This window comes from Micromys minutus, assembly GCF_963924665.1.
Source record: "Micromys minutus genome assembly, chromosome: 11".
Lineage (NCBI taxonomy): Eukaryota > Metazoa > Chordata > Mammalia > Rodentia > Muridae > Micromys > Micromys minutus.
Genome location: NC_137980.1, coordinates 52,622,765 through 52,640,454, shown reverse-complemented (window position 1 = coordinate 52,640,454; position 17,690 = coordinate 52,622,765). Strand labels below are relative to the sequence as shown.

The window sequence follows — 17,690 nt, the reverse complement described above, 5'->3', positions numbered from 1 at the left end:
AGCCAGGGCTACGCAGAGAAACTGTCTTAGAAAAACAAAAAAGCAAGAAAACATACAACAACAAAAACCTAAGTGCTGTTGCAGAGGACCAATGGTTTCCAACACCTATATCCCCAGTTCCAAGGGATTCAGCACCCTCTGCTGACTTCTGCTGGTACCACACACACACGGTGCACAGATGCACATGCAGGCAAAATATATGATTAAGATGAATCTTACATATTCTTTATTATATTTTCATTCATTTATTGTATATGTGCATGTGTGTGTGTGCATGCACACATACATGCCAAGGCACACATGTGGAGGTCAGAGGACAATTTGCAGAATCTGGTTGTCTTCTTCCACCATGTTGCCATGTAGAACGCAGAGATCACACTCAGGTCACTTGGCAGCCTACATCTTTACCCGCTGAGCTATCTCCCAGCCCCCCTCCATTTTTTGAGACTGAGTTTTTTTTTTTTTTTTTTTTTTTTTTTTTTTTAATATATCTCCGTCTGGCCTGAAGTATACAACCCTACTGACAGCCTTCTTAATGCATCGCAAAAATGTGGTCACTATTAGTTTTTATTCTCAGCGCTGGTGACAGGATCCAGGGTCTCGCACAAGCTTGGCATGTGCTGTGCCTCTGAGCTCTTGAAAAACCTTAATTGTACACATGGCTCATGTTGTGTTCCTATTGGACAGTGTGCTCCAGAGCTTCTCAACAGAATAACTTAGACAAAAAGAATTTAGTGGTTTTTCTTTTTTCTTTCTTTCTTTTGTAACCTATTGCCCACTGGAAGGAGCCCACAGTACACAGTAGAGGGTAGGACATCACGTGCACCGGGAAGACACTCCCCTCTGAGGGTCCTCCCCGGAACTGAATGGCCTGAGGTCCAGGGAGGAGTGAACTTGCCCTGGCCTTACAGAAGCTGGAAGAGCCTAGAATCAGACCACAGACTCCTTAATGGGATCCAGCCACTTGCTACAGTATTTGAAAGTACCTGGTCGGTATAGAACTCAGTACTTCTACTTCAGCAAAGGGGAGCCTGGGATAATAAAAGTTGGAGTGTGAGGTCCATGACTTTGAGAAGGCAGGACCCTCCGTACAGGTAACCAACAGAACCGTGCCCTGAGCAGCAGCGGGGCGCTGCCTGAACGCTGTCTGGGCGGAGGAGTCCCTGAAGCACCTTGGGCTGTGTTACTTGGAGGGGCTGCTCTTGTTGAAGATGAGGAAGTCTGACAGGTCATGCCACACGTTGCTGTCCTCGTAGAGGTAGGTCATGGATGACTGCAGTGAGGGCTGCAGAGTAGGCCGGTGATACTCGAAGAGCCACAGCACAAGCCCCCAAATCACTGCCGTGTGAAAGGGGAACGGGTCCCACTTGAGCGCAGGGATGTAACCCTTCTCCACGCCCAGGCGGCACAAGGCAAACAGGACACGTGATGTCAGGTACATGTTGATCTGCAGGGAGGGAAATACTCGGGGTTACTTATCAGCACAGCCTCTGAGAACCTTCTGCCCACCCAACGGCAGGCCCTGGACATCCACTGCTCCGCCATTTCAAAGTTAGCCTGCAAGGTGATGGAGGTGGATGCCTCAGACATCTTAATATTTCTGTGTGTGGTGCGTGTGTCTGTGCACGTGAGTCCCTGTGTGCTGGGTGCTTGTGCACACAGACATGTGCATATGTGAGTGTAGAGACCCGAGACTGACACTGTCTCCTTCACTCTCCTCTCTAGCCTAATTTTTTTTGTTTTTTGGAGACGGGGTCTCCCTATTAATTAGGTCTCCTGAAACTTGTTACGTAGGGCAGGCTGGCCTGGAACTCACAGAGATCTCTGTCTGCCTGTGCCTCCTGAGTGCAGAGATCAAAGGTGTGCGCCACCATGCCGGGCTCTAGCTTACTTTCTTTCTTTTTTTCTGTGTCAAATTGACAAATATAATTTTTCAAAAAGCCAACAATGTCCTAATAAATGTTTCCCTTTATAACCAGGTGCAGCGGTACCTTTAAGCCTTTAATCCCTTGTGAGTTTGACACCAGCCTGGTAGCCAGTGAGCTCTCAGACAGCAGGGCCTGTGTAGAAGAATCCTGTTTCAACAGCCCCTTTTAGCATACAAATGTTTTCTCTTTTTAAAGATTTAAAAGCATTGTTAATCTCTGAGCTATAGATCCCTCCCGTCCTCTACCCTAATTGTGAGACTAGATCTTCTCAGTGAACATGACAGAGTACCAATTTGACTAGGCTGGCTGGCCAGGGCGTTCAGGGGTCCATTTCTTTCATGCTTCTGTGCCTGGCTTTCAAAAAAAATGTATTTACTTATGTGTGTGTGTGTGTGTGTGTGTGTGTGTAGTGTATATGTGTGTTCTCTATGTGTGGTGTATATATGTATGTATCTAGTGTGTGTGTATATGTATACATATAGATATGTTTGTGTATGTGTGTGTGTTTGTATGTGGTGTGTGGGTGTGTATAAACCAAAGGACACTCACTGCCTCCCCAGTGCTGAGATTACAAGTAAGTACCTTACTGCCTAACTTCTTCAAGGATAACTTGAGGGCTGGAGAGGTGGCTCAGTGGTTAAGAGCACTGACTGCTGTTCCAGAGGTCCTGAGTTCAGTTCCCAGCAACCACATGGTGGCTCACAACCATCTGTAATGGGATCTGATGCCCTCTTCTGGTGTGTCTGAAGACAGCTACAGTGTACTTATATATAATAAATAAATAAATCTTTAAAAACAAAAAAGATAACTTGAAGTTGATACTCTCCTCCTATTACATGGTTCCAAGGATCTAACTCAGGTCATCAGCTTTGGCAGCAAGCACCTTAACCTGCTCAGATCTTGTCAGCCTATGTGTTGATTATTATTATCATTATTATTATTATCATTATTAGGGTTTTTGTCTTTTTATTTTTCTAGACAGGGTATATTACTGTATAGCCCTGGCTGTCCTGGAACTCACGTAGACCAGGCTGGCCTTGAACTCACAGAGATCCTCCTGCCTCTGCCTCTCCAGCATGGGGATTAAAGGCATGCAACACTACACCCACTCCCTCATTAGAAGTTTTTAAAATGAATTAAATGCAGTTCAAAATTAAAAAAAAACAAAGAACCCCCAAGAAGAAAAAAAAATAACATTTTGGATCTCCTCGAAATACCATTTTTTTCCTCGTGAAGCCAGCCGAGCATATGGAATATTCCTGGCCAACAGGGGCTACATGCCAAGACCTTATCTCAAAGGAAGGAAAGCTACAGATGAGAGACATTCACAACGCATATCTGCAAAGCATCAGCGTGTAGACGATTTGAAAAAAAGTCCTCAGAGCTCAAATGTAAAACATGAACTATTCCAACGGGAAAATGACTAAAGTGTCTCATCAAAAAGGTTACACAGGTGACAGATAAATGACAATGAAGATGCCATCAGGGAAAAGCAGAGTCAAGTCGCAATGAGATGCACTGTCACAATGGCTGAGACAGGGCCAGTGAGATGGTTTAGGGGTTGGGGGAGCTTGCAGCAAAAGCCTGACAGGCTGGGTTAGATCCCAGAGTCAAGAGTGGAAGGAGGGAACCAACTTCCAAGAATTGTCCTCTGATCTCCACACATGCACCATGGCAAGTGCTTCTCTCTCTCTCTCTCTCTCTCTCTCTCTCTCTCTCTCTCTCTCTCTCAGACACACACACACACACACACACACACACACACACACAAATAAAAATTTTAAAACATAGATAAAATAAACCATGCAACAAACCAAACGTCAGTTAGGCTGTGGAGAAAGTAGACAAGCCATTCCTAGCTCCCTAGTGAGAATGTAAAAATGACAGTCACTCTGGAAAACAGCTTGGCAGAGGGTTGTTGGGTTTTTTTCCTTTTTCTTTCTTGGCAGGTTGTTTTAAAACCAAGCATGCATATACCACACAACCCACAATTACACTCTTGGGCTTTTATCCCAGAACAACTAAAACTTATGTTCACAGAAGAATCTATACAAGAGTGTTCTTCTCAGCTCTACTTGTAATATTCCAAAGCTAGAAACTGCCCAAACGTCCTTCAACAAATGATTAAAACAACCACCACCACCTTGTGATATGCCTATACTACTTAGGAATAAAAAGAAATAAATTAAGCCAGGCTGGCCATCTATGGCTATAACTCCAGAGCCCCAGAGACGCAGGGAGAACTGTCAAGACTCAAGGCCAGTTTGGGCTTCAGAGCAAGACGTTGTAAGAAAAATAAAGTAGCTGGTTTTGGTGACACATACCTGCAATCCAAATGCTGGGGAAGAGTTCAAGGCCAGCCTCAGGTATGTGTTTGAGAATGGCCTGGGTAATATGAGAGCTTGTCTCAAAAAATAAAAGGGACTGGAGAGATGGCTCAGCAGTTAAGAGCATTTGCTGTTTGTACAGAGGACCCAGGTTCAGTTCCCAGAACCCACATATATGCTTACTACTTTCTGTAACTCCTGTTCCAGGGTATCCAACATCTTCTTTTGGCTTCCCAGGTACCAGGCACACATACGGTGCACACGCACACATGCAGGCAAATACTCCAAAACATTAAAAAACTTGTTTTAAAAGAAAGGAGCTAGGCAGTGGTAGCCTTTAGTCCCAGCACTCGGGAGGCTGAGGCAGACGGATCTCTAAGTTCAAGGCTAACCTGGTCTTCAAAGTTCCAGGACAACCAGATCTAAAGAGGAAACCTATTTTGAAAAACATTTTTTTTTAAAAAAAGAAAATCTGGGGATGGAGCAACGGCTCAGCAGTTAAAAGCACTGGCTGTTCTTCCAGGAGACCCATGTTCAATTTCCAGCATCCACACAGCGGCTCACAACCATCTGTAAACTCCAGTTCCAGGGGATCCAATGCCCTCTTCTGGCCTCCATGGGTACCAGGCACACACATGGTGCAGACACATATAGACAAAACACCCATGTATAAAAAGAACCTCAGAAAACTTCCTTACAAAATGACAATGCTCCCACAGACCTCTCATTTCTAGGAATGTGCAGTCTGACACATGTACAAAGTGCCGCATGTATGATGGCCAAAGGCTAACTCTTCCCTGTCTCCATGCAGTGGGCATGACGGAAGCCAAAGCCCTACCCATGCCTGGGCGCAAGCACAGACATCGGGGACTGGATCTGTCAGTGGCTGGAGTTCTGGGGCTGGGGGATTGCTTTTGCATTTATTTTCTGATTTTATCATAATGTCTCTGACCACCTTCGAGCAAGCCAGGCAGGGTCTGCCCTTCTATCAGATACTGGTCATCCACACTGTCTTTCCTGAGTGGCCCGGAGCACATTTTTCTTCCTAAAGAATCAGTCTATTTCATATCAGCTACCAAGTTTGCGAAAATAGAATAGTAATCCATGGTATTCAAGATCTTTAAAAAATTTATATTTCATTTCTTATTATTTTATTTTAGGGGATACAGGACTAGTATCCCATAGTGCATGGAGAGACCAGAGGAAAACCTTCAGGGGATGGTTTTCTCCACCATCTGAGTCCCAGGGATCAAATTAAGTTGTCAGATTTAACGGCAGGCAACTTTACCTGCTGAAACATCTCACAGGTTACACAGAGAGACCCTGTCTCAAAAACAAAGAAACAAGCTATTCCTGTCCTGGAACTCACTATGTAGACGAGGCTGGCCTCCAACTCATACAGATCCTCCTGCCTCTGCCTTCTGAGTGCTGAGATTCCTCAAGGTCTTTTAATGTACACAGGACATTAAACATAACCGGTGCCATTTCTAGTAGTGGTAAAAGTCTTTGTAGGTGACGCTGGGGTACAGGCTTATTGATTTTATTCATCTTTTCAGAGAACTGGCTTTTCTCTTTTGATTTCCTATTTTCAAATTCACTGGGTTCTGCTTGTTTGTTTTAAGATGCAGCCCAGGCTGGCTTCAAGTCAAGGCCTTAGTCTATCAATGTACCACCACACCCAGGTCAAAGTATGTTTTAAAAATCTTAGTCTGGAGAGATGACTCAGTAGTTAAGAGCACTTACTGTTCTTGCAGAGGACAGAGTTCAATCCCTAGCCTCACATAAGGCAGTGGCACACAACTCCAGCTCCCTCTTTGGCCTCCATGGATACCCACACACAGGTACACACCCCACATAGAGGCAAACACACATAAATAAATAACTTAAAGAACCATTGTACCATTAGGTGATGTGTATCTGTAATCTCAGCACCTGGAACAAGGCAAGAACATCAGGAGTTCAAGCCAAGCTCAAGGCTTGCCTGAACAAGATGAAACCTGTCTCAACCACCTCGAAGATCTTTGCCCCAAAGAGCAGCAGACATATTGATGTGAGGAACTGTGGTTTGGTTTTACAAATGGGGAAAACTTCCGCTGGGCTGTGCTGGTGCAAGCCTTTTATCTCAGAACTCAGGAGGCAAAGACAAGCAGACCTCTGTGATTTCAAGGCCAGCCTGGTCTACAGAGTGAGGTGTACCCTGTCCCAAAACACCCACCATGAGAAAAATTTAGGGAGAAATGACATAGACACAAAGTCACACAGGGAATGGCGATTCTTAGACCTCAGTCACAGATGCCAGCCAATTTAAAGGGCACCCCACTGGCCCCCATCCAATTTCAGGAAAGCTTTTACCTGGCTATTAATGTTATTGTTTTCTCCAAACAGAAGGAGGCCCCCGATGAAGGCAGCCAGGAAAGAGTGCATCTGGTGGGTCTCGCCTTGCACACAGGACTGTAGGGCATGGAGACTCTTATAGGTGAACACAAAGCAGGCTAGGTTCCGAGAGTGGGTGTACGTGGCTTTCAGGATGGCCTGCAGCTTCTCTCGGAGACTGTACAAACAGAAAGTCCTGTGAGTGCAGGCCCACCTGGTCCAGGATTCCCGGATGTATGTGCAGATCTGAATTAGGCATGGGTGCTCCATGTCCTGGGGGCATAGCTCCCACACCAGGCTGGAGCCACTCCCTGACACCTTGAGTTAATGAGTGCCCACCCTTCCCTCACCCGTCCTTCTTAGTCCTTGGTATAAGCCTCCTGCGGGTCGAGATTTTGTTTGTCTGTCTTAAGGGCACAGAACCCGGTCTGGCACACAGTAGGTGCTCAACAAAAGGAAGAGGTGAGCAGACAAATGAGTAGGTGCCTACTATGAGCTGAATTCTGAGAAACAGACAGATCTGCTTTCTGATTTTGTGGGGATTCTCGGGGGGGGGGGGGGCAGAACAAGACAAGAATTAAGACATTGACTTTGACAGTAGGTTGTCCGGGAACCAGGAAAGAACATGCTGCTAGCTCGGCAGAAGACTCACTATACACAAAGGCTCCAAGGACAGACATGGAGGAAGGGAGTGAATGGAGAGAGGCCAGTGTGGGCTAGAAACAGGGGCTGTGTGTGGAGAAGGGGGAGTGAGGTCAGCCAACTGCAATTGCTCCTCTTGAGATAAAGGACTGATTCAATCTTGCTTGCATGTGAGTACCTACATAGACCAGAAGAGGGCACCAGATTCCCTGGACCTGGAGTTACAGGGAGTTGTGAGCTGCTGGTGTGTGGGGTGCCAGAAACCAAATTCCAGTCCTCTGTCAGACCAACAGACATTTGCGATGGCTGAGTTATCTCTACAGTCTCACTACGGGACAGCAAAGACAACCCATGGAGAGAGCATACTGCTTAATTCTAGACAAAGGCAGGGTGGAAGTCAGCCAGGTGACTGGGAAAAGCCAGCAGCAGCTGGTTCTTGGCTCTTGCGGACATAGGCCCCAGAAGTACCTTTGTTTGTTTAAGGGTTAGCTGGCTGGTTTTTTGAGACAGGGTCTTTTTATGTAGCCCTGGCTGTCCAAAAACTCACTATATAGACCAGAGTGTTTGAACTCAAGTGATCCACCTGCCTCTGCCTCCCAAGTGCTGGGATTAATGGAGTATGCCACCATGTTCAGCTATGAACTCCATTTTTAAAGCAAGAAATTTGGATTACAGTTGGGCACAGTGACACGTTCCTTCAATCCCGGGTGAAACAGGAAGATTGGGAGTTGGGGACCAGCCTGAGCTATGGAGCAAGACCCTGTCTCAAAAACTAAGTGAAAAAGTAAGGCCAGACATTGTGTTGCTTGCCTTCAATCCCAGCACTTGAGAAGGCAGAGGTATGCATACCACTGTGTGAGGCCATCCTGGTCTGTACAGTGAGACTCTGCCTCAAAACAAAACCAAACCAACCCTGAGAAAGTAAGTAGCTGGCAGGAATCGATCTTCCCTTGAAAATGCCTCAGAGTCCAACTGCTGTCCTCCCGGCCGCCACCCAGGTCTGGGCCACCGCCACGGATATTCATGGCTTCTGCTTTTGTGTGGTTCCTTCTCTCTAAGCTGTTCTCAACCAGGCTGCTACACACACAGAAGCCACAAACCTATTCTTCCAGCCATCTGGAAGGCTGAGGTGGAATGGGAGCCTCAAAGTAGGTGGGTAGGCTGACAACAAAGCAAGACTGTCTCAAGGAGCAAAGAGGAAACAGAATGTGTGACGCTTCCCACAAGGAGTTGGAGAGACGGCTCACAGGTTAAGAGTGCACACTGCTCCCACAGAGGACAGAGTTCACTTCCCAGTACCCATGTCAGGGTTCATCTCCAAAGGCTCGACGCCCTCTTCTGGCCTCCTGGGCACCTGCACTCACGTGCACATGTTCAGATATGTGTGTATATATATTCCAAACCAGAAAAAAAAAAAAAAAAAAAAGAAACCAACCCTGCAGGAAGTCAAACAGTGGCATGCCCCTGCTCCAGTGTTAGTTCTGTTCTCACTTAAAAGGGAAACCACTCTCCTCTCTCAAGTCCAGAGCTGGACAGGCCTGGCCCGGTACCTAATGTGACCCTGGATAGTCTTTCCCTTCCAGCCTTTTGGTGGCCCACCCATCAAGCCTCACCAGGCACGCCCCCACTGTGCGGGCCTCCTGCTCACTACCTCCTGCTGGAAGATTACAGGGAGAAGAGTAGGAATCCATGTCTGCTTTGTTCGCAGCCATCTCCTCAGCAGCCCAAACGGTGTCCATCTCATAACAGACATTCACTAAATACGCGGGGACCGAATGAATAAGTTCAGGCTTTAAAAAAAAATTAGGGGCTGCAGAGATGGTTCAGTGGTTGAGAGAGTCCTGGTCCTGAGTTCAATTCCCAGCAACCACATGGTGGCTCACAACCATCTGTAATGAAATCTGATGCCCTCTTCTGGTGTGTCTGAAGACAACTACAATGCACTCATATAAATAAACTAAATAAATCTTTAAAAAAATGATATGGCCAGGCATGGTTGCACACACTAGGTAGGCAGACTTCTGTGAGATCAAAGCCAGTCTGGTCTACAAGAAGAATTTCAGGGCAGCCAGGGTTACACAGAGAAACCCTGACTTGAAAAATAAAAACCAAACAAACAAGCAAACAAAAGATGTGGGGCCCTGTCTCAAAACCAAAACTCAACAAAACAAAAAGAAGCTGGGGATTTAGCTCAGTGCCAGTGTGCATGCCTACTGTGTTCCTGGCACTGGAGAGAGAAGGAGAGGGGGGAAAGGAGGGGAGGGAGGGGAAAGGAAAAGATGAGATTTGGAGGGCAAAAAGCCCCAACAAAGATAAGTAAAATAAAACTGTCAAAACAGAAATCTCGCAACTTAGACTTAACCTGCCCTCTGAGTATGATTTTGTTTTCGGATGTATTTGTTTTCTATTTCATGTTTGAGTGTTTTGCCCGCCTGCATGTTTGTAAGCCACATGTGTGCTTGGTGCCTGTGGAGCTCAGAAGAGGATGTGGGAGTCCTTGGGACTGGAGTTACAGATGATTGGGAGCCACCATGTGAGTGCTAAGAATTAAACTCAGGTCTTCTGAAAATCCAACAAGCGCTCGTAACCAATGGTGCCATTGCTCCAATCCCTGGGTGTGGTTCTCGTAAGCTGCAGGTGTGTCTACAGCCACTAAAACTGGACTGCAGTGAGTTTTCTGAGTAAGGCCATGAAGGAAGGGTCATAGGAACGCAAAAGAAGGCCAGGGCACGGAAGCCAGTGAGGGGAGAACAGAGACTGATCCCCGGAGGACTGGACAGGTTTCCAAGAAGGAAATAAAGGCTTGCTAGAGGAGGACAGGGCACTCCAGGAAGTGGCCATGCTTGGGCAAACGTGTGGGCGTGGAAAGGGCAAAGCATGGCCTGGAACAGAACTTGTGTGCCAAGGAATCCCACGCGGGACACTGTAGGGAAATGGCCGTGGCCAGACCACAGAAGGCCTTGAAGCCCAGATCTGACGGCTGGGTCTCTTCAGAGGATATCGAGAAGCCACAGGCATCTTCAAGTGGGGGACGTAGAATCAGAGTTGGTCTTTAGGAAGAATTGGGGCACAGGGAAGCTGGTCCCAGCTAGGAACAGCCATCTTGGCCTGAGGGGGAAGCCATCCTCGCCCTGTGGCATGCAGAGAGGGAAGGTACCTGCCACTCCTGAAGAGAAAGGTCATCACCAGTGCATGAGGTGCCCGGATTTTGACGCCGTAGCTGTAGAAACAGAAGAAAACAGTCACTAACCCACTACTGTCCCTTGGACCCCTGGTCCTCTCTCCCACCTCCAATTCTGATACCCATCGCAGAGGAAATGATGTTGGCTCTCCACTTATATCTGGGTTCAAGTCGTACACCTTCAGGGTAGAGTGACCTTTGGCTTATCTTTACCTTCTCCAAGCCTCAGTTTCCCCAACTAGAAAGGAGTGCTAAACCTTAGAGGGATGGGTATAATTCTAATGGGAGAAAATGAAGTATGCAAAAGGTGGGCACCACTCCTACTCGCCTGGCTTTGCAGACACACCCTTCGCTCCTTCCTGTACTTCAAACTGCAGCCAGGTCCACCTTCTATCAACTTTAGGTCTGATTTGTTATTGTTATTACTAACAGATTGTTGACACAGACTCCATCTCTGTAGCTCTAGCTGGGCTGCAGCGCCACATGTACACCAGGCTAGCCTCAAGCTCAGAGAGTCCGACTGTGGGGGTGCACACCTTTGATGCCAACGGGATCTGAGTTTAAAACCAGCCTGGTCTGCATAGTGAGTTCCAGGGAAGGCAGGGCTGAGAAGTGAGACCCTGTCTCAGAAACAAACCATCATCACACAAAACAATACAACAACAACAAAAATCCTCAAAAAGGCCTGGAGAGGAGGTGGACACTTGGGAAGCAGAGGTAGACAGGCCCCTGCAGGTTCAGATCTCTTCGAGTTCAAGGCCAGCCCGGCTTACAAAAAAAGTTCCAGAATAGCTAAGACTGTTATACAGAGAAACCCTGTCTCGAAAAACAAAAAACAAAACAAAAAAAAAAAAAAAAACTCATGGAGACCTGCCTGCCTATACCTTCTGAGAACTGGAATTAGCATGTCACCATATCAAGAGTTTAATTTTTAGTCTTTGTTCTTTATTATTATTAATTATTTTGATAGATTTAAAAAATATTTATTTGTGTATGTGTGTGGACATGTATGCTAGCTGGTTTTATAATAACTCAACATAAGTGATAGTAACTTGAGAGAAGGGAACCTCAATGAGAAAATGCCTCCATCAGATCAGGCTGTGGGCAGGCAAGCCTGTGGGGCATTTTCTTAATTAGTGAGTGATGAGGGAAGGCCCAGGCCATGGGTGATACCAACCGTGGGCTGACAGCCCCGGTTTCTATAAGAAAGCAGACTAAGAAAGCCATGAGAAGCAGGCCAGTAAGCAGCACCTCCCCAGGCTCTGCATCAGCTCCTGCCTCCAGGTATCTGCCTGATTTGAGTTCCTGCTTTGGCTTCTTTCAGTGGACCGTGACTTGGGATATGTAAGTCAAACCAACCCTTTCCAAGTTGCTTTTGGTCAATGTGTTCCATCACAGCAGTAGTAACCCTAAGATACACCTTCACCCTTATTTCTACAACTGACTCTAGCCTTCAGTCCTAATATCCCTTGAAGGCCTGGGACAATGGTTGTGAGCCTCATACTGTTGTTCCTTGAATATATGGGAATATTCACTGCAGGCTTCAAAAAAGAGGAGCTCCAACACTTGGGAGGCAGAGGCAGGTAGATCTCTGAGTTCGAGGCCAGCCTGCTCTACAGAGTAAGTTTCGGGACAGCCAGGGATACACAGGAAACCCTGTCTCAGAAAAAGCCAGGGGGCAGGGGGAAGTCAAGGGACTGGTTCTTAATGAAACTGCAAATGTCTGGAGTCAGGCACAGGGTAGATGGCTCGGAGAGTAACGTGCTTGCACAGTGACCATGAAGATCTCATCAGCAACCCCAGACCATGGGGACAGAGAGGGGCAGGCAGAGTTCTGGAGCTCACTGCTCAGCTGGCCTGGCCAATGGATAAGCTCCAGGCTCAGTGACAGACACTGCCACAAAAGCCAATGCAGAATGTGATGGGAGAACTGACGTCGGCCTCTGGCCTCCATACTGACCTACCCACGTACCTATGTGAGCATGTGCCTGAGAGAGGTGGGGGTGGTGAGAATGGTTTCCTTTCTCTGGTTTCATTTTACGTGTGAGGAAATGAGGCCAGAAGAGACTGAGAGGAAACCGAGCTGACTGTGGTGGCGCGTGCCTTTAAGCCTTTAATCCCAGCACTTAAGAGGCAGAGGCAGGCTGATCTTTGTGAGTTCAAAGCCAGACTGGTCTACATGGAGTTCTAGGTCAACCAAGGCTACATAAAGAGTCTCTGTCTCAAAAAAAAAAAAAAAAAAAAAAAAAAAAACACTAGTTTGGGACTGAGGAATTATGAGGCAAATAAAGGAAAGGTCTGGCAACCACCGAGATGGCTCAGTGGTTAAGAGCACCGACTGCTCTTCCAGAGGCCCCGAGTTCAGTTCCCAGCAACCACATGGTGGCTCACAAACATCTGTAATGGGATCTGATGCCCTCTTCTGGTGTGTCTGAAGACAGCTACAGTGTACTCACATATATAACAATAAATAAATCTTAAACTTAAGTGTTGCCCTTGCAGAGTACTTAAGTTCAGTTCTCAGCACCACAACTCATGACCTTCTACATCTCCCGCTGCAGGGGATCTCATGCCCTCATCTGGCTTCCACGGGTACGAGGGATGTACGTGGCACACAAGCCCACATGTGGGCAGAGCATTCCTACACATAAAAAATGTATCTTAACAAGTAATTAAATGAACGTTTTTAAAAAGAGAAAACAGATGTCAGAAGAGATGAAGACTCACTCGATATTCAGATCAAAAGCATTAAGATCTGAGCTGGGGACATGACCACAGAAGGCTGGAAAGGTTCACTGGGAAGGATACAAGGAGAACAGAAATGGGAGACGTACAAAGGCCTCACTGGGACATGTCTTTGGGATTTACAAGAACGATGTGGAAACGTGTAGGTGATGTAGTAAAGACTATAAGGTGAGGAAGGTTAAAGGTGGGGGTTAGATGTGTCTGTGTGTGCATATAATACTCTGAATGAAGACATAAGAGACTCACACAGGGACATCTCCTCAGAGAGGGACCACTGACTGAGGACATTTGCCTAACTTTACTTTAGAGTTGGGGATACAACTCAGGGCCTCTTGCATACTGACTGAGTGCCCCTGACTTTTGTGAATGAGTTTCCTAACTTCTTTTTTTAAAGATTTATTTATTTCATGTATGAGTACACTGTAGCTGTCTTCAGACACACCAGAAGAGGGCATCGGATCTCATTACAGATGGTTGTGAGCCACCATGTGGTTGCTGGGAATTGAACTCAGGACCCCTGGAAAAGCTGTCAGTGCTCTTAACTGCTGAGCTATCTTTCTAGCCCCAAGTTACCTAACTTTTAAAAGATGAAACTAAGGGGAAAAATGTAAAGTTAACAACTTTAAGTGGTGTTTTTGTTGCAGAAGCCAGCAGGACGCTTTTTTATCTTTTCCTCTGCCTGGCAGTGGCCACGAAGTTCCCATCTCAGTCTCTGTGCCTTTCTTCCCCCAGCACCTTCAAACCATATCTCCTCCTACACAGAGGCCTTCAGCCTCTTCCAGGCAGCCAGTGCCTTCCTTTTATGCCAAAGACAAGCAGCCTGTCCTCAGGTCCCTACATCTGAAAAGCCCCTTCTCAGAATCCTCAAATTCAGATGGGCTGTGCTAATCCTGCCTGCAGTATCAGAAACTGGATGGCTGAGAAAAGAGGGCCCTGGCTTTGCGATCAACCTAAGCTACACAGTTATGCCCTGGGGTTTTTCATGTGTTTGTTTGGTCTGGGATTTTGTCTTTAATTAAAGTAGAAGCTAGAATGATGTCTTGGTTAGTAAAGTGTTTGCCTTATAAGTGTGAGGACCTGAATTTGGAAACCCTGGAGCCCATGTAAAAAGCAAGGCATAGTGGTGGGCACCTGCGTCCAAAGCAATGGTGAGATAAGAGGTGTAGATTCTTGGAGGTTGATGGCCAACTAGCCATCTGGTGACACTCCACGCCAGTGAGACCCTTTTTCAAACAAAAAGTGAAGGAACTCAGTGAGGTGGTCCTTGGACCTCCGTGTGTGCAGGCGTACTGGGCATGAGGGCAGCTCACACTTGTGAACTAGTTAGGTGTGAGTTAACTGTTCACAGAATTCAAACATCTCAGTCATCCATGCTGACGTCTCTAAACTGATCACATCTCTTCACAAATGCAGCACTTTTTCTCCCGCCTCCAGGCCCTTGTTGAAGGCATTTCCGTGGCCAGAATGCCCTTTTCTCCCTGGAAAACTCTAATTTGGCTTCCAGAATATCACCACCACTTCCCCTGAAAAGCACTGCTGAATACTGCTTTGCACTGGTGTGGCGTTTGTTTCTTGGAGTTTTGTTTTTGCTTTGCTTTGTTTTTGGCTATAGAATCTTGCTATTCAGCCGAAGCTACTCTCAGACTCTCAATCCACTTGCCTCTAAAGCATTATAATTACAAGTGTGTGTTGCCATGCTCAGCCCTATCCCAGTAGTTTGTGAGGCTCCCCCTTGGACCTGTGGCCCTGGTAGAAGGCAGAGCATTGGTCACTGCCAAGTATTGAGTTCCCTGCCTTGGGGACTCGGATCTGGCTGACTTTATAGTTTTAATTTTACAGAGGAGGAAACCAAGACCAGACAAGACAGAGAATCGCTCAGTCTTTACAAAGAAAGTATTGGGATTGGAGCCCAAGCACCTGACCTCAGAGAATGTCTGTCTGGGAAGGTCCACGGAGGAGGACAGAGAGAGGTGGCATAGGGTCAGCTGTACAAAGACCATATTGGGCAATGCTTGCTGGCACAGGGGCCAGCCCCTGCTTTGTACAGTGCACACCTGGCAAAGGGGCTACTGATGTTACCTCAGGGCTCACCCCATCCTGGTCAATGAGTATCTGATATGATTTGGCCAGATTCAGTAAGACGCAATTTCTTCCTGACTCTACCATTTGAGTTTGGATCTGGATTGTAATGCTGACAGGATATGACCAGGAGCAGTTGACAGACCTCCTATAATCACAGTCCACCCATCTGCGAGGCAGAGACAAGAGTAATTCCTCTTTTTTCAAATATCCATAAAGGAAAATTTGAGTGCCTATAACAGAGTACCAGGACACACAGAGGACAACATAAAGATATCTGTCCTCGTAAAGCACTTTCTGTTGCTGTTCTTAGGCAGGGTCTCTCATGGTAGCCCAGGTTAACCTGGAACTCTTTATTTTGCACAAATAAGCTGTTCCATCCTCCTGAGTGTTGGGATGACGGGCCTGTACACCACCCTAGGCTGATGAAGTACACTTTCTAGTGAGAGACATGGATCGGGGAAAAAGATTATTCAGTGTCTGATGACAACACATACTATAGAGAAAGTAAGCAGTGATCTTCAAAGGGTCCATGAGCCAGGCAGACAGTGTACCTGTACCAACATGTGTCAGTGTACAGACACACACCAGGCAGACAGTGTACCTGTACCAACATGTGTCAGTGTACAGACACACACCAGGCAGACAGTGTACCTGTACCAACATGTGTCAGTGTACAGACACACACCAGGCAGACAGTGTACCTGTACCAACATGTGTCAGTGTACAGACACACACCAGGCAGACAGTGTACCTGTACCAACATGTGTCAGTGTACAGACACACACCAGGCAGACAGTGTACCTGTACCAACATGTGTCAGTGTACAGACACACACCAGGTAGACAGTGTACCTGTACCAACATGTGTCAGTGTATAGACACACACGACTCAATCTTCAAAACAGTATAAAAGTACTCTGGGGGACCTATTTTCCAGAAAGTGAGACCCAGAAAGGCTAAATGATTTGTTCAAGATGAAGAACATGGTAGCTGACACACTCACAACCATGCCACAACCTGCTACCAGGATGCCAACTTTAGGGGCCAGAGAGACTTTGGGTTCTTCTCTGAGTCACTGCTTGTGCTGTGATCGTAACCCCTCAATAACTGTTAAGGGGTTATTAACATGAGGTTAAAGAATCTGGGACTCCCCTTCAGGCACCAGTCAAGCAAAACGACCCCAAGATCTCCTCTCCTACCTATGAGGGGATGAGATCAATTTACCCAGCAAATATTAGCTACTTTTCCTTACATACATTCTCTGTCACTTCCCACGAATCCCCAGTGAAAATGAAGGATGAGGTGAAGTCCCATATAAATGTGAACCTGTTGGCAATTTAACTGGGGGGACCTATAAGGTGACCACCTGCCTGTTAAAGGACAGAGTTAAACGACAGTGTGTGTGTGTGTGTGTGTGTGTGTGTGTGTGCATACAGAGCTACAGAAGCCAAGTAGGCCAAAGGTCACAAGGCAAGATAAGATGACTTAGACGCTACGAGGGGATACAGGTGCTGGCACAGGAGGCAACAAAGCCAAGAGTGCCAGATTGGAAAGGACAGAGGACCTAGAAGCAGGACAGAGGAAGCCCTAGCTCAGGACTGGAACTCAGAATCCTACATCTGCTGCACCAACGGGGTACCAAAAACTACAGACACCTGAGGCTTCCTAGAGAGTACACAGCATAGTGGCCCCGGGCCTTGAACTCGCGACCCCAGGTAGGCCCGTCCCTCAGCCCTGACCGAACTCCGCGGCCCTACTCACACAGCCCCGTTCCGGAAGCCCTTTATCACGGCCAGCGCAGCGTGATAGCGGCGCTGGCGCAGCAGCTTGTTGACAGCCTGGAGAAGAGCCCGTAGTTGCGGCGGGGCGGCCATAGCACCGGAGAACTCGGTAGAAGGACCCAGCTGCCCAAGTACTGACAGCCCGGGACTCTGGCGGCACAGCTCACTGCATTGGAGAGCACCTCCCCGTCGTTGTATCCATAGGCTGAGTCTCCTGTCAATCATATAAGAGAGCCAGTTACAGAGCGCATTTGTCTGCAAGGGGCCGAGACCTGCTTACTCTTCGGAATATCTGTCTGATTGGAAGAGAAAAGAGAGTTGGTAACCAATCGCCGGGACTCGGAAGGTCTCCTGCAGGACTTGCCCAATGAGGAGGCTGTCTTCTTGGAGAGAAGTTTGTTTCTTTGTGGGCTTAGGAGGGGTTTGTTGCTCTTACGAGTCGTAATGGGTGGTGTTTGGAAGGTGACGTTGGACTTATCATCATACTTGACACTTGCCTAGCGAGTATCACAGCTAACTTCTCAGAACATAAATTTAATTACATGTCACTCTTGTTTTTTGCTTTGAAACAGGATCTCTTGTAGCCCAGGCTGGCCTTGAACTATGATCCCCCTGCCTCTACTTCCCACATG

General features: G+C 47.1%; 1 protein-coding gene across 1 annotated transcript; it reads right to left on the bottom strand.

The window, feature by feature from the left end:
• Window positions 1-452: 452 nt before the first annotated feature.
• PXMP4 (peroxisomal membrane protein 4) lies at window positions 453-17,205 on the bottom strand. Its single transcript, XM_080924873.1, has 4 exons — window positions 17,039-17,205; window positions 10,428-10,490; window positions 6,608-6,806; window positions 453-1,447 (listed from the first exon to the last, which is right to left on the bottom strand). Exons 1-4 carry the CDS (start codon window positions 17,149-17,151, stop codon window positions 1,184-1,186), a joined length of 639 nt encoding a protein of 212 aa, XP_080780999.1. The 5' UTR covers window positions 17,152-17,205; the 3' UTR covers window positions 453-1,183.
• Between the last annotated feature and the right edge of the window lie 485 nt (window positions 17,206-17,690).

Bases quoted from the DNA above. Each gene is read 5' to 3' on its own strand.
- PXMP4 (XM_080924873.1), bottom strand. From the start codon at position 17,151: ATGGCCGCCCCGCCGCAACTACGGGCTCTTCTCCAGGCTGTCAACAAG. The intron at 10,491-17,038 runs GTGAGTAGGGCC...CTGTTTCTACAG, and splicing joins GGCTTCCGGAACGGGGCTGT to CTACGGCGTCAAAATCCGGG. The intron at 1,448-6,607 runs GTAAAAGCTTTC...CCCTCCCTGCAG, and splicing joins ACAATAACATTAATAGCCAG to ATCAACATGTACCTGACATC.